This window comes from Hevea brasiliensis, chromosome 3 (assembly GCF_030052815.1).
Source record: "Hevea brasiliensis isolate MT/VB/25A 57/8 chromosome 3, ASM3005281v1, whole genome shotgun sequence".
Lineage (NCBI taxonomy): Eukaryota > Viridiplantae > Streptophyta > Magnoliopsida > Malpighiales > Euphorbiaceae > Hevea > Hevea brasiliensis.
In genome coordinates this window covers 19,446,491-19,462,218 of record NC_079495.1, presented here as the reverse complement: position 1 = coordinate 19,462,218, position 15,728 = coordinate 19,446,491, and the positions used below count along the sequence as shown (strand labels likewise).

The 15,728-nt window shown below is 30.7% G+C and overlaps 1 protein-coding gene across 1 annotated transcript; it reads left to right on the top strand.

Annotated features, from left to right (window-relative positions):
- Window positions 1–9,010: 9,010 nt before the first annotated feature.
- Window positions 9,011–14,787, top strand: LOC131178653 (transcription initiation factor IIB-2-like). Its single transcript, XM_058143927.1, has 7 exons — window positions 9,011–9,585; window positions 10,223–10,247; window positions 11,609–11,738; window positions 11,831–11,961; window positions 12,116–12,204; window positions 14,042–14,121; window positions 14,385–14,787. The coding sequence occupies exons 1-7, from the start codon at window positions 9,233–9,235 to the stop codon at window positions 14,516–14,518; spliced, it is 942 nt and encodes a 313-aa protein (XP_057999910.1). The 5' UTR covers window positions 9,011–9,232; the 3' UTR covers window positions 14,519–14,787.
- Window positions 14,788–15,728: the final 941 nt, after the last annotated feature.

Here is a 15,728-nt window from a genome sequence, read left to right as displayed (position 1 = left end):
CGACCTCTGATTCATATCTATCATCGTTTATATTGTGCCCTTAACTTTTGTTGAATTCTGAAAAATTTCTCTCACTAATAGATTCTTCCAACACTAATTCCACCCTTATATATGGTCATTAATTTGATCCTTGAACTTTCTAGTGATTTATTACCATCCATACTTGTCACTTTTCATTCTACCCCTACTGTTGTTCTGTCGTTATTGCTTCACTGCAAAGTGATTCTGTTGATCACACTAAAAATGTTTGCCTGACATTCATAACGAACCTCTAACTACCTTCTCACTATCTCAAAAGTCTAACCTAAAGCCTCTGTGTCATTATCTATCATTCTTTTCCTCTCATCATACCTATTTGATCTCTTAGATTGACTTTTATTCAACTTACTGCTTACTAACTTCTCTTTCTCTGCCTAATTAGATAGTCCGCAATATCATCGCACACCTTCTACTTTTTACTCATTATTATTGTATTCCATACCTCCATCACTATTCTTATTAATATGGTCCCATTTTGGGTTCTCCATCCTTGTCATTCACCTTGCCAAAATAACACTTAGCCTACCCTATATCTTAACTTTGTTCCTTTTATTATGCGCCCTTCGAATTGTCCTTTCATTTATTTCCTTTGTCTTACCCAAAATAGAACTTGACTATTCTATCCCTGGTTCCATTCTTCTTCCTAACATGACAATTGTACCTGCTAACTATATCTTCCAGAGTCTCTACCACGTTATCACATATCTATGTTACTCAGATTTGGTCCTTTGACCACTCTAGCTAGTACTTCCACTAGCACTTAGATTATATTGCATCGGCAATCAATTTTTCAAACTTTCATTCTGCACTTCCTTTATCCATTGGCCTTCTATGATTTATCTTTGCTAATTTATTACTCTTAATACTGTTATAATTAGATTATACTATTATTTTGAACAATATGAAGTTAGAAAGGAACACAGGAAATTGCAGTCATACCTTTATCGTATGATTTCTATTCTTATCCTTTAGCTTACATAATACCCTTACTACCTCGAGAACTGATTCTGCAGTAATTTTATTTATTTGTTATTATTATTATTATTATTATTATTATTTTCCATGTTTACTCAATTAGCCAAAACTTAAGATTCCGGGCACCCAAACCCATCATCCAATTCAAAGGATTTACATCCATCATGATCTGATTATATATAGTTCCTATAATGGAACTTGTACCCTCTGCAGGATACCCGAGCCAACTACTCTCTACCACACTTTACAGTCCCATCTGGGACACTATTTTTGTTCGTCACTATTATTAATAATAACTTTCGATCCCTTCTGAAAAGATAGGACTATACCCTAACTTGTTGCAACAAAGGTACTACATTTACTACCTTGCCAAAACCACGTCAAATTAATGACTCTCTTATCATATCATAGCTTGTAAATCATCAATTCATAGTTCCAAACTTCCCTAGGTAGTAGGGTTGTACTTTATTCCTTACTAATACACACAAGGTATACTATTCTCACTAAGTTCTAAGCAAAACGTCTATCGTTCTGCAAAACCATCCAAAATTCCATACCAAGACTAGACGGTCTCACTCTATAGGTGTCACCTTTACTTTGCAACTAGTCCAAACCTGCAGTCCGATGGCAACTTTTATCAGAACTCTAGCTCATGTCAGTAATCGAGTCACCGACTCTAGTTATCACCCAACCGTGACCTTTCAATATTCTAACTCTAGACCCTAATCAAGAGTTTCCAACTCCTCTGCCAGATATAGAACTCGCTCGCATTATCGCACCAAAACAGTAGACCGCTCGCAAACATCCTCATCATAAGCACTACAGGAGGTACGCAGCCTCTACACAATAATCTCATGTCAGATCGTGAATGCATGTGAGCGCATACATCGAGAACATTGTATAGTTACTACGATACGTCCTGACCGACTAGGTCTCCTAATTTCTTATCTCTCTTTAATCTTCTATTATCATAAACTTATTCTGACTGGGTCATCCACTGATGACTGCTAGCAGTGGTATCCTCATCCTTATCTAGGGCAACTGTACTTTCAAGACTCACCTTTATGTACTCGTGCCTTGCACGAAATGGGCACACCATTTAAACCCATACAGACAGAAACATAGCATTTCTTGGAGTACGTATCCTCATGAGGGACCTCACATGTCTACTAACTCTATTTCACATTTCTATGTACTCCACGAAAATCAAGACACTAATTGAGGCACTTTTACATTTCCCGAGGTATAACGCAGAATCTAGAAGTAAAGAATTACAGAAAAAGACAAAACAGAATCCTATACTCCGCATGTAACATCCTAACAAGACTCTTTTTACACTCCCAAGTATATTCTTTCCCATGAATCTAGAGCCTAAGCTCTGATACCAACTTTGTCACGACCCAACCTATGGGCCGGACCGGCACTAGGACCTGGGCCAGCTTAAAGCCCCCGAGGCCCGTAGTAAGCCTAACTATTCCTCAAATCCATAACCAGGCCCACAATTTAGACCCAATATGCATATAAGATAATTTAAATTAAACTGTTATAATTTCATTTTGGGCCAACTTAGCCCATAACTTTTCAGAAAACTAAAATCAGGGGAGCCCAGCTCAACCCTATTACCTCATTTATAACCATTTAAAACTCATAAATTTTTTTTTTTCTTTTCATTTATTAATATGAAAACTTGAATTCATACAGTCTCTGATAGGCTTAATGCTACTACTAGCACATGCGGAGTCCTAAATTACAAATTTAGAGAATAATAATACAATTAAGTAATCTTTTCATAACTCGAGAGGAAAGGGACAGTTATTCAAAAATGTCTCCTCCGTAGTCTGGAAAATGTGGTGAACAGGAGTGAGCGTTCGACTGAGAGTAAAATATCAATTTTAACAATATTCTATATAACTATCTAAAACTAATGCACTCGAGAGTGAAATGCAACATCAACATCATTTTCACATCATAACATCAAAAGGTAATTTGGAGCACTCACACACCGTAGTATCAATCATAACATATGGGAGCCGATCCCCATACACTCTCTTAAATCCAACCCGTGCCAATTACTCAAGCTCTGACTTCCACTTAATAACCAAATCGAGGTCCCAGTAATTACTCAAGCCGTGACTACCCTCGAAGGATCGGGTCCCAATAATTACTCAAGCAGTGACTACCCGTCCTATCCATAGTCCACACCACATCACACGCACGCCAACGCACGCACATCGCTCCAAATTACCACAACAACATCATGGCACATTAACAGTTATGAATGCAACATAAATCGTGCCTAGAGTTTAACTATATAAATATATGCATATAAGTGATGCATGGGTATGCTTGAACATATAATAATATCGAAATTACAATTAAAATTAATATTTTACTCACAGACTTGACGACAATCACTGTGGCGGCTGGGCGAAGGAAGAAGGCTGTCCCGGCTCACCTGACAATTTTATTACAATCATTTAATAAATTTGACTCAATACAAACAAAGAAAAAGACCAACACGCCCTAAGTCGTGCAAAATCCCAGAGTCTCCCTATACCTAGACCTACCCAACCTGCAAAAGGCTCAAATAGCACTTCTATATTCTCTATGTCCACAACCTCATCTCATCAATAGCCCAGGGCCCCTCCTGTGCCCTCCAAATCCGACAATACTCAAATTATCAAAAATTACGTTTTAGTCCCTATGATTGACATTTTTCAAAAATACACTCAAATAAGCTCTAAAATTCTAAAATTTTGCCCTCATGTCCTTAATAATCATATAAGACTATTGCAAAATGAATTGTAATTTTCTTGTCACCCATGAATATTTTATTCAAGAATTTTACTCAATGCCATAAGTTTCCAACAGCTCATATATTCTTAATTCAACCCGATTAAATATTCACATATTTAAACCTCCATCCTCAAGCTTTAACCAATTATATAAAATTTAATTATCTAAATTTCAAACAATCTTATATGCCCATATGCTAAAAATCTAATTAAAATCCATCCATATTTCTCAAAAATATTCTATAATCACTCAAAAATTCAACTAACACCATAGAATATCTCCAAATAATTTTACTTTCATCATATATTTTTCTTAGAATTTTTCTCCAATTTTTCCTGTTTAAGAAACACTTTATTTATGCTCCATGCAGAGAAATAATAGAAATTGTCTTACTCAAGTTTATCTGTGTCTCAAAATTCCAAAAATTTATGAGGAAGCCTCGGAAGTTGAACCATCTCCATAGCTCATAGCCACAGCACCACCACCGCGCACGGTGGCCGGCCGCCGGTCACCGGCAACATTTGCCGGATCTGATCATACCACCATGTTCCTTTCCTCTTCCTCAGTCCATATGTGGTCTCGGATGGTCGATCCAACGGTCGGATCGTCGTAGATCTGACGAAAAAGCTTGAAAAACCCGAAACTTTTCTCCTCCATATCTCACTCATCCGACCTCCATTTGCTTCAAATTTGGTGTCAAAAGAAAGCTCTCGGAACAAGCTTTCCAACGCCACCAGAATCGCCTCGATCGGACGTCGGATGAAGCCGGAATCGCGCCGGAAAGCCGCTGCCCACTGTGCGCGCGTTTTCTCTCTCCTCTCCCTCTCTTGCCGCCGTTTCTGGTGGTCGCCGGAGGGTCGCCGGCCGGTGGGGAGCTGCTTGGGACGTCGCTGGCCGGTCACCGGAGAAAGGAAGAAGAAGAAGAGAGGGAAGGAAAGGGAGAGAAGAGAAAATGGGGGGGGGGGGGGGCTTCCTCCTCCCGTTTTTTATTTTGAATTTTTTTTTTTTTTTTTTTAAAAAGAAAAGTTGGATGTGACAGTGGGAAACCCACTGCCACACGCCAAAAATCCCATCAGCAATTTTTTTTTTTATATGGGTTGTTACAAAATAAATGATATAATATAAAAGATTAATAATTATATATTTATTTAAATAATATAATCTATTAATTTAATAATTATATATTTAATTTAATAATAAAATAAATAATGTAATGTAATAAATTTATAATTTTATATTTATTTAAATAATATAATAAATTATATGATATATACCCTTATTAGTCATTTCACATATCAACAGCAACAACTAAATATAATTTTACCAAACAGTTAACATAAAACAGTTATAATCAGCTATCAGCTATCAGCTGTATTCAACGGTTAAACCAAACAGACCTTTAATCTTTTTGTCCACTTTTTCATCAATTAAATATCCAAAAATATTTCAAATTTTATAAACATCCTTCATTAATAAAAATATTTTTTTCGTGAATTTCTTTTAAGATAACATTTTTTTAAAGAATTTTTTTGCCAAAAAAATTAATTTCAAAGAAAAAATGTTTTCTCGAGAAAAGAATTTTCAAAAAAAATATTTTTATAATGTTTTTTCAAAAATGTTTTTTAAGAATAAAGTTTTTGCAAAAACGCATGGACATTTAAAAGGTGGATAAAATTTTTTTTGTTATATTCAAGATAATTTTTTTTTTCCTTTAGGATTTTTTTTTGGAAAAACATTAGAAATATACTCTTTTTCTTATTATTTTTTTCTTTGAAAGAGTTTCTACTTTGAAAATGTTTCTTCCAACAAAATTATTGAGAGAAAAAAAATTTTCAATGGTGATTTGTTGAGGATGTTTATAAAATTTATAATATTTTTGATCTAGAATTGTTTTGAGTAATAAAAAAATGTTTACAAAGTGAACAAAATGTTAATAAAATCAATTTTTAAGAAATAATTTATCACTTATAATTTTTTTTTAGAAAATAGAAGATAATTTTTTTTTTAAATGGAGGAAGAATATAAATATGAGGTACAATATTTTATAAGAAAATTTAAGATAAATTTTTTATACAAAATATAATAGTAATTATCTTGATTTGAAAATTTTAACCATGTTGGTAGAGCATTTAAATTGTCTATTCATGATCTTTCTATATACTCGATTTGAAAATTATTAAATTTTTTAATATTTTCATAAAAAAATTACACTTTTTATTATTGTATTATTGTCCAAATAACAAAATAACATATCTAACAACTCTATAATAAAAAAAAAAAATCATAATTGAAGAAATAATGAGCTTAGTAATATCTAACTATTTTTCCTTATGATATTTCATTTCAACAATTTTTAAACCACAATAAAGCCATATTATAAATTAATTTTTAGATATAATATATATTTTTTATAAACACAAATTTCTAATTTTATATACTGAAATATACATTAGGATTTATTTAAATGGCCTTTAAATAATAAGCCTCTTCACTTGTAAAATAAAAATAGCAACATCACACATTTCATTTATTTTCCATTAAATGTGCTAAATGAATATTACTGAATGTTTCGACTTTATATAAAAATAGGTTAGTAATTAAATTAAATATTTATATATTAAATTTTAAAAAAATATTAAATTTTATATAAAATTATTTAAATTATGCATAACGAGTGTTCGAATCTAAATATAAATATTTAATTTAATAATTATTAAATTTATTTTCATATAAAATCGAGTTTATAATTGTTACACCTTTTATTATTTTTCAAATCTCATTATTGCATTAATTATTTAAATTTAAAATTTATCGAGTCTATATCACCGAATAATCTTTATATATATAAAATAAATTCTAATTGGGACATATACTTAAAATTTTATAGTCTTAAAGATAATTATATAATCTTTTTAAAAATTACAAGTATAAATATTTAATTTTTAAATAATTAAAAAATAATATCAAAGGCATTAAATAATAAATTCAAGATGAAAGCAATCCAAACAAAGGCATTGTTTTAATTTTCTTGGTCAAGATCCTCCTCTAGCACCTACCTACAATGAAGCATTAAATCATGATTCTTCATGTGAACCTTTTCCTTTCCTTGATAAGAGCTCATCAATTTTGATTCTTTACCCCTTTGGAAAACAGAAACTACAAAACAAAATCTTCTCTATGGGTAGACACACCAAGCACATAACATCCAAAACACACTCCCTCATTTTCCAACTAGGCATCAAATTAGCTCGTGTTACTCAATTTGAATTATATCTCAATCTAATTAAGGCCTAATTTCATATATGATTAGACTTGACATTTGTTCTATTTGGATTACTCTTGCCAAGTTTTTGTGCATTGCATCAAGTTAATAAACATTACAATCATTTATATTTTCAGTAATAAAATAAATTTATAATGGTATTTGGCTATTATCTTTTTATTTATAGTAATACAATAAATCTTATAAAATAATATATTTATTTCTCTTTTATTTTTAACATATCATTAATTTTTTCATAAATATTAAAAATATTTTAAAAAATAAAAATACAAATAAAGATACCCATTAATTTTTTATGCTAGTTTTTGTAATTAATTTCAACAGTAACGAGCCAACTACGAAACCAAGCGAAGCTTCGAGCCCTACACCAGTACAGTACAACCAAACACAACCACATGCGACATAGATAAACGACAGAACCAGTGGGTCCCATCAGTCAACGGTTAAAACAAAAAATCACATTGATCAACGGTACATGTGAGTGTATCTGTGTTGTATTTATCTCTTTTAATGAAATTATTTCTTTTTTATTGTAGAGTTTTTATATTTCCTCCATCTCACTTCAAGTTTTCAACATTTTATTTTTATGAAAAAAATTAATAAATTAAAATATTTTTATATTTAATTAAAATATAAAAAATAATAAAAAATAAATGTATAAAAATAATAATAAATAAAAATAAAATAAAAAATAATACTTTCTTAATTTTTTTTAAAAAATAAATAAGTGGGATTTTTATTTTTTTAAATATCATTGTAATGGAACGAAAGTAATATATATCTTATACAATAATATTCGTTGAAAAATTATCTTACATAATAATATTCATTAAAAAATAAAATAAATCACTGATAAATATATATACTTTCTTTAACAAAAAAATTAAATTTAAAATTGAACAATTAACTTTATAAAAAGATTATGAAATTGAAGATTGAAGCACGTTTGTTCACTTATTATTCAATTAATGTGCTTTATAAATGTTATTGAATTTTTTAAATTTTTATTATTATTATTACTATTTTTTAATGAAAATTGAGAAAATAAGGGTTTGCTATATAACAAATAATGATGGATTTATGATATATGAAGTAGAATCAATTGACCCACTTAATTTTTTTTAAAGTTATATATATATATATTATTAAATTATCCATTTAATTATTAAAATAATTTTTATTTTATTAAAATATTTAAAATATTATGATAATGAATTTAGAGTTATTATTTTGACAATTATTATTATATAATAATTAATATTTAAATTAATAATTGTTACACTAATTATTTTGATAACTGACATGTAATATATAAAAAATTAGCGTACTTATTAGTTCATTTACTCATTAAATTGATGTTAATATTATTTATTACGATTGTAAATATTAAAGAGTATTTTCTACAATAAATATTATAGATACTCAATTGTGGAATAAAATGGGAGATCAAGTCATTAAATAATTATTTAACTATGCAACATTTTTAAAAAATAAAAAAATTTATTGAAAATAATATTAGATTTACGATTAAAAGAAAATTTATTATTTTATAAAATTATTTTTTTTTCTTATTCAATTTTTGTTACATATTTACATACATCATTATATTTGTTTTACAATATTTTTTTCTCTAAATAAAGTAAAATAATTTTTTTTATCTCACTAATTTAATTTGTTGGTTTCTTATTAACGAATGAGTAATATATTTTTCGTCACTAGATTAAGTCAGACTAAATTATTATTTTTTTAATATTAAATTCTCCTTTTACATAAGAAAATATAATATATTAATTAATATTTAATTTTATATTCTACTCTCACTTAATAAAGTATATTTTATTCCTGGCAAAAAAAACAATAATAAAGTATATTTTATTTTCTGAGAAAATAAATAACAAAAATAAACCACAGCACACCTGATCATTTCCTAATTCCTAACCCTGGCTGCAAATAACCGCTGTTTGTTTCCGTTAAGTTCTGGTCTTTCATTTCTGTTCTTCCACTTCCTTTTCCTTCCTCCCAATTTCAGTTCTCACAGGAACGCGATCAAACAAAAATGATGGGAAATTGAAACAGTAACAGAGCAAAAAACAATCTAAAAAACTTTTTTTTTAAAACTAATCATAATTTAATTTTTTAATGGGGGACGCGTACTGCTCCGACTGCAAGCGGCAGACGGAGGTGGTGTTCGACCATTCAGCGGGGGACACGGTGTGTTCGGAGTGTGGATTAGTGTTGGAATCGCACTCGATCGATGAGACGTCCGAGTGGAGAACTTTTGCTAATGAGTCTGCTGATAATGATCCCGTCCGTGTAGGTGGCCCTACCAATCCTCTCTTGGCTGACGGTGGCCTTTCCACCGTGATAGCAAAGCCTAATGGCGCTTCCGGCGAGTTCCTTTCATCTTCATTGGGTCGTTGGCAGAATAGAGGCTCCAATCCGGATCGGGGGTTGATTTTGGCGTTTAAAACTATAGCTACCATGTCTGATAGGTATCAAATCTCTCTTAAAGAAATGGAATTTCTTTTGGATTTTATTTAATTATGCTGGATTGCCATTTTTAATGTTTGCTTATGATAGGTTCTTTTGGATCATGTATTAAGATATTGAAGGAAGGCTGTTGATTGACTTTTAAGTATTGCGACTTAATGTAGTTTAAATGACCGAGTCTAGTGCATTGCTTCTTGTCGTTTTGAATTTGCAAAAGCAAATCAATGGAGTTCTCAGTTTTGGGTTTTCTTTAGTATGAGAAATTGTTCTGTACTTGGGCAATTCGGTAGAGGGGTAGCGGAATTATATTTGGATCTTGAATTTGGTAGGGTTTTTGATTGCTTATAATTGTATGAAATTAATTGATTTCTCAAGTCTGTAGTTCACGATATTGAAATTCATCTCCTTAATAATGATGGTGAGAAAGTGCCTTTTTTTTTTCCTTTTTTAAGAAAGATTATGGATTGAAGGAATAGTTAGAATCCATTCTTTGCTTTGTTTGCAAGTTTGCTTTTTTTTTTTTTTTTTTTTTTTTTTTTTTTTTTTGTAAATTATTGGTATCATATTGTATTTCAGTAATTAGTTAAAGAAATGAACTATTGCAAAATCATTGCTAATGTCAATAAATTTTTGTTTCAGGTTGGGCCTCGTTGCAACTATAAAGGTATTCTACTCAATGATTCAATATTTATGTTTCTGCCAATTGTGTTAACCGTCTCTTTAATGCAAATATCCACCCATTTGACTGGGAATTAGTAACTTGCTGCAAACTTCACTTTGTTGTCATTTATGGTATTATTCATTGGGGGTGGGCCTTGGAGCTGGTTCCAAGATGACTGGAAGTTCATGCTGATTTGAACTACAAAAGCATTCTCCTCACAAATACAAGAGAAGGCTGCATATTTTTTAATTCCTTTCTAGATCTTGCAATGTGGGATGCCTCATATGTTAGCTCACATTTACTTATTGGAATAGAATTTGAACAAATCCAGTATAACAATGCTATTTAACTGCAGGCTTAGTGTCAACAATTACCATTAAATTTTAATCTTATAATCCACCTTTGCCTTCTGTTCCAATAGTTATGGGATAGGGAGTGATAATTCCAGTGCAAAAGTAATTTGATCCTGCAATGTAATGTTTGTGGTAGATTTTGCTGAATCTATAATATAGTCAAGTGCTTCCCCGCCCCCCCTTCCTTTCTTCTTTTCTTTTAATATTTTTCTTTAGTTTCTTAGTTTAAATTTTAACTCTTCTTTGAAAAGCCATAGCTTTTATTTAGGCCTCTTTATAAAATCATAATAGTGGGCTTTCTTTGGAAGTCGTATGGAGGCTATATTTTTACCTTTTATATTTTTAAATATAGATAAAAGTGACATTTTGTCTGACAAGATCATTTTATAATTGATTTTATCACTTTCTTTTTATTTTTTATTTAATTTTTCCATTTTGTAATGTAGACTGAAAATTCAATTTAAACATTGTTAGTTCCACTAGAAAACGTCGCCATAGTTACTCAATTATGACTAGAAATCTGTATGCTTGCTCCTGACAGCAGCATATGCCCAATTTTGTAGGGTTTTCACCTTGTAGAATGAGGCCCAAATTAAATTTTTAGCCAACCACAACTAATTTGGGATTTAGACTTGGCTGAATTAAGTTAAGTGGAGAACAAAAGAGTAAAACATAATTTATTTTCGATGAGAATATGTGAGTATTTAGTTAAATCGATGTAAAACTATAAATTTGAGTAATGTTGCTTATTTTAAAATAAAAAAAATTGTTAGCAATGGCCAATACAGTTTGAGGTGGACTGTTATAGTCCGATACAGTGACATTGTGACTGCAACCAATTCCATTATTTAAAACCCTGATTATAACCCTAGAAATATTTTTGAAATTGTCAATTTTGATCCCTTGCTGCTTGGTTTGTATTATTTAGTTTTGTTGTTTATACGAATTAGAGAATTGGTTTCCTTGATGATTCTTTTGTACCTTTAATGATAAATTTGTCACAATCTGAAGGATCGGGCTAATGAGATCTATAAACGGGTGGAAGATCAAAAGTCCAGTAGAGGAAGAAATCAGGATGCCTTATTGGCTGCTTGCCTCTACATTGCTTGTCGACAAGAAGACAAGCCACGAACTGTAAAGGGTACAGCCTAAGATCCTTTTAACATCTGGATGCTTCCTGATTTATCTTTCTATATGTGTTTGAGCTTCCCTGAACCTGTGGATTTCAACTAGAAATTTGCTCTGTCGCCAATGGAGCCACAAAGAAGGAAATTGGCCGAGCAAAAGAATACATAGTGAAACAGCTGGGGTTGGAGACAGGTCAGTCAGTGGAGATGGGAACAATACATGCCGGGGATTTTATGGTGGGTTCCTTTTTTATAATTTTTTTATATTGAATAGCTTGAGTGCTCTTAGTTTCGCTATTTGTTCATGTGCAATGTTTCATATTGATCTGTATTGGTTGTTTCAGTGCTTTGTTAGCACTGTTGCTAATTTTAACCTCAACTTGATATGCAGAGGCGTTTTTGTTCCAATCTTGGTATGAATAATCAAGCAGTGAAAGCTGCCCAAGAAGCTGTGCAGAAGTCGGAAGAGTTCGACATAAGGTACTCATAATCTTCCAGTAGTTACTGTAGCTTCTTATTAACGAGAAAGTCAATGGTGCTTTAATTAATCAGTGGAGGAATTTTCCCTTTCAGGCTGTTTTCTCTTGGTTTACTGTAGTGCATAGCCTGTAGAACCCTTTTTGGTGGACAAGTAGAAATGCTTTAGTATAATTGGTAGAACTCTAGGGTTAAGATGATATGAAATGAATAGTTTCAGATTTCAAAGGAAAAAAATTGAAATATTTACTTCAGGTTCATTATGAGGCTGCACGTGATTGTTTTTGTCTCCAAGCTTGAGCATGTTTATAAATTGTTAAAGGCCTTTTTATTTTTAGTGCCCCTTCCATCTCTAACCATTTCATCTCAGACATTGGCCTAAAGTTTTAAAAGCAGTCTTTGATAGAATTATGTCCAAGCGGTCTCCATTTAATAAAAGTCTGATTTCTGGATTGTATTTCCTCAAATTTGATAAAGCTAATGCAATTATATGAAGGAAAGGCTAGGATCCTATTTTAGTTTCATTCTTGGGTACGAGTGAATGAGATACTGATTTTGAAAATTCAGTTTTCTTTTTTCTTCCCAGCTTGCTGTGGGGGTCTGTGGGGTTCTGTGAGGCTAGGTGATTTCCTTTGCTTCATTTTTGGTCTTCTGTTTTCGCTGTTAACATGATAGGAGTGCATTCCTAGGATCGAGCTAGAAAATCTTTTACGGGGCTCAAAACAAATGATATCATTGAAATAGTTTTTTCTTCATTTGACTGGGAGATATTTTAATCTTTTTCCTTCAAAAAAAAATGAATCAATAGTTGTAGATTTCAATATATTTTAACTTGATAAAAAGAAACAAATAACCAAATAAATAAATTATGTAAAATAAAAATCTAAACCTATTCAATCAAATGATGATCTCAACTTCTATCGATTATTCTTCATATATTAAATTCTTGTTGCTTGCATAATAGAATGATGAAAATTTATCAACTCACATTATGAGGGGAAAAAATAATGTGAAATTAAAAAAAACAAATTTTTATTCTATTACATAATAATACATCAATCACACAATCTTATAAATGAGAAATTGAAAATCCTAATTTCTAAAATAATGCGGAATAAAAAAAAAAGAATGAAGAGTATTTGGTTAGAGGAAAACAAATTTACCTATAGAATTTAGAAAACAAAGCTTGAGGAATGGGTTCAATCTATGTAAAATTCAAGAAGAAATTCTGAATCGGAGTAATAGTGTAGATAAACCACTCTTCCTTTAAAAAACTAGAGATTGAAAAATGTGAGTAAAAGAGAGGCCAATAGATTTTAATTTGAAGGAGAAAGAAGACCAAAAGACTTCTTTTTTCTTTTTTGGAGGATGTTTTCTGCTACAATTAAGAATTAGATGGAGAGAGAGTGTGAAAGTGGATTTGTAAATTCTAATGGTGCACTATATTTTTGGTTTTTTTAATTGGTTGTTTCTAATCAATGACCAATTTTTTTTTTGCTTTAAAATAAACTTTTAATTAGTTAAGGTTTAAATATTACCCATTAATTTTAGGAGGGCCACAATTGATATGTATGTGTGTGTGTGTGTGTGTGTGTGTGTGTGTGTGTGTGTGTATTAATTTGTGTTTTTTCTTATCTTCCATGTATTTTCCTTCCATGATTTAAAAGAAAAGGAGAATAATTGAAGCTTTGTTTGCAAAGCTTTGAGGGTCATGTTGTTTGGGGATGCAGTATTTTCATTTATGTTCAACTGATTTTCCTTGCTTAGTTCCTTACGCACATGCGTGTATGCTTTCTTTGGTTTCTTATTGATATTTTGTATTTGCTTATAATGCTTGCAGGAGGAGTCCTATATCAATTGCAGCAGCAGTCATTTATATCATAACTCAGCTTTCTGAAGAGAAGAAGCCTAGTCTCAAAGGTTTGATGATCTTATGCCTTTATTTCAAATGAGAACAGGAGGTTCATGTAAATATTTATGTACTATATTACTGGATTTAGTCATATATTTCCAAGTCGCCTGATTTTACCATTTGGTTCTGATAATCTATGGTTGTTACGTATTTACTTGCGATGCGCAATTTTACAGTACTACTGGACATGATTTTTTGAACATCTGTTATTATCTTTGGCACCTGAATCCAGAGACATTCGTGTTATTTGATAATATTGTTGTTGATGCAGATATTTCAGGTGCTACAGGAGTTGCCGAGGGAACAATCAGAAATTCTTACAAGGACCTCTATCCTCACGTGTTGAAGATAATACCAAGTTGGTTTGCCAAAGAAGAGGATCTCAAGAATCTTTGCAGTCCTTGAATTATAAAGTTGACAATAATGGGAATGCCTACACGATTTGAATTGGTTTTGAAACCTTCCATCAATATGTTAGAAACCGTTGAGACATGAATCATTGTATAAGGCCCTTCTGTTTTCAATTTTCCTGGACAACTGATTTAGTTGAGACACATAGGAAAGCAAAAGTATGTAAGCCATTCAATTCTAACTCACGCTTGAAGGAGCATTAACATCCAACATGTCAATGGATATTGATGTGTATTATGCAATCAAAGCCCACTTTTGAACCATTTCATTTTCATGAGATTTGGCTACGGAAATCATGTCAGCTATCGCATGAAATTTGGGCCGGATCCTTTAACTTACCTGATTGTTGGCTCTTACTTGGTTGAATTTGTTCTATTTACTGCATGTCTATCTGCTCATTTATATCCTTCCTGCCTTGAATCCTAAATCTTCTCTCTTCATAAGGGGTAAAATTTCTGTAGTTTTTGAATAAAGATTGCCAGGCTTCCAATTGTATTCAAATTTGTTCAAGGATATTTACTGATGGAGATCATTACAATGCCAATCAGATAACATATAATTGGGCTGGGGAGAAGTTTAGGTTTAGGAAATAATATTCATATTAAGTTAGGATTGAATTAGATTTTACAAGCATGATTACTTGCAGGTTGGCACAATATTCTTCAATAATATAAATAAGTATGTTTAATTCTATATTTTATTTGATAATTATCAGCTTTATTATCATTAAATTAAAGTTGGTGTAAATAAATTCTTAATTTTATTTTAAAGATCATTATAATCAGCCATTTCAATATTTGAGAAGTTTTCTTTACATTAAAAAAAATTAAGAAAATATTTCAATTTCATTCACATAAAAATCTTAAAGATATTTTATTTAAAAATCAATTTAAAGGCATAATTAAGATAAATTATTTAATTATATTAATTACATAATAAAATATTTCATATAAAACAATAGTAAAAAAACAGTGAAGAATAAGAATGAAGTGATTACATCAAGATAATGAAGGGTTTTAGTGTTCTAAAAAAAACAATGAAAGTACCCTCTCTTTTAATATAGTAATATATTAATAATTTAATTGAATTTTTGACATATTATTTTTTAAAATCTATTTTATAATTAAAAAAAATTATTGATTTCATAAAATAAAAATAAAAATTAAATAATTTTATGTCATAATAAATTAAAATAAAGTGATTG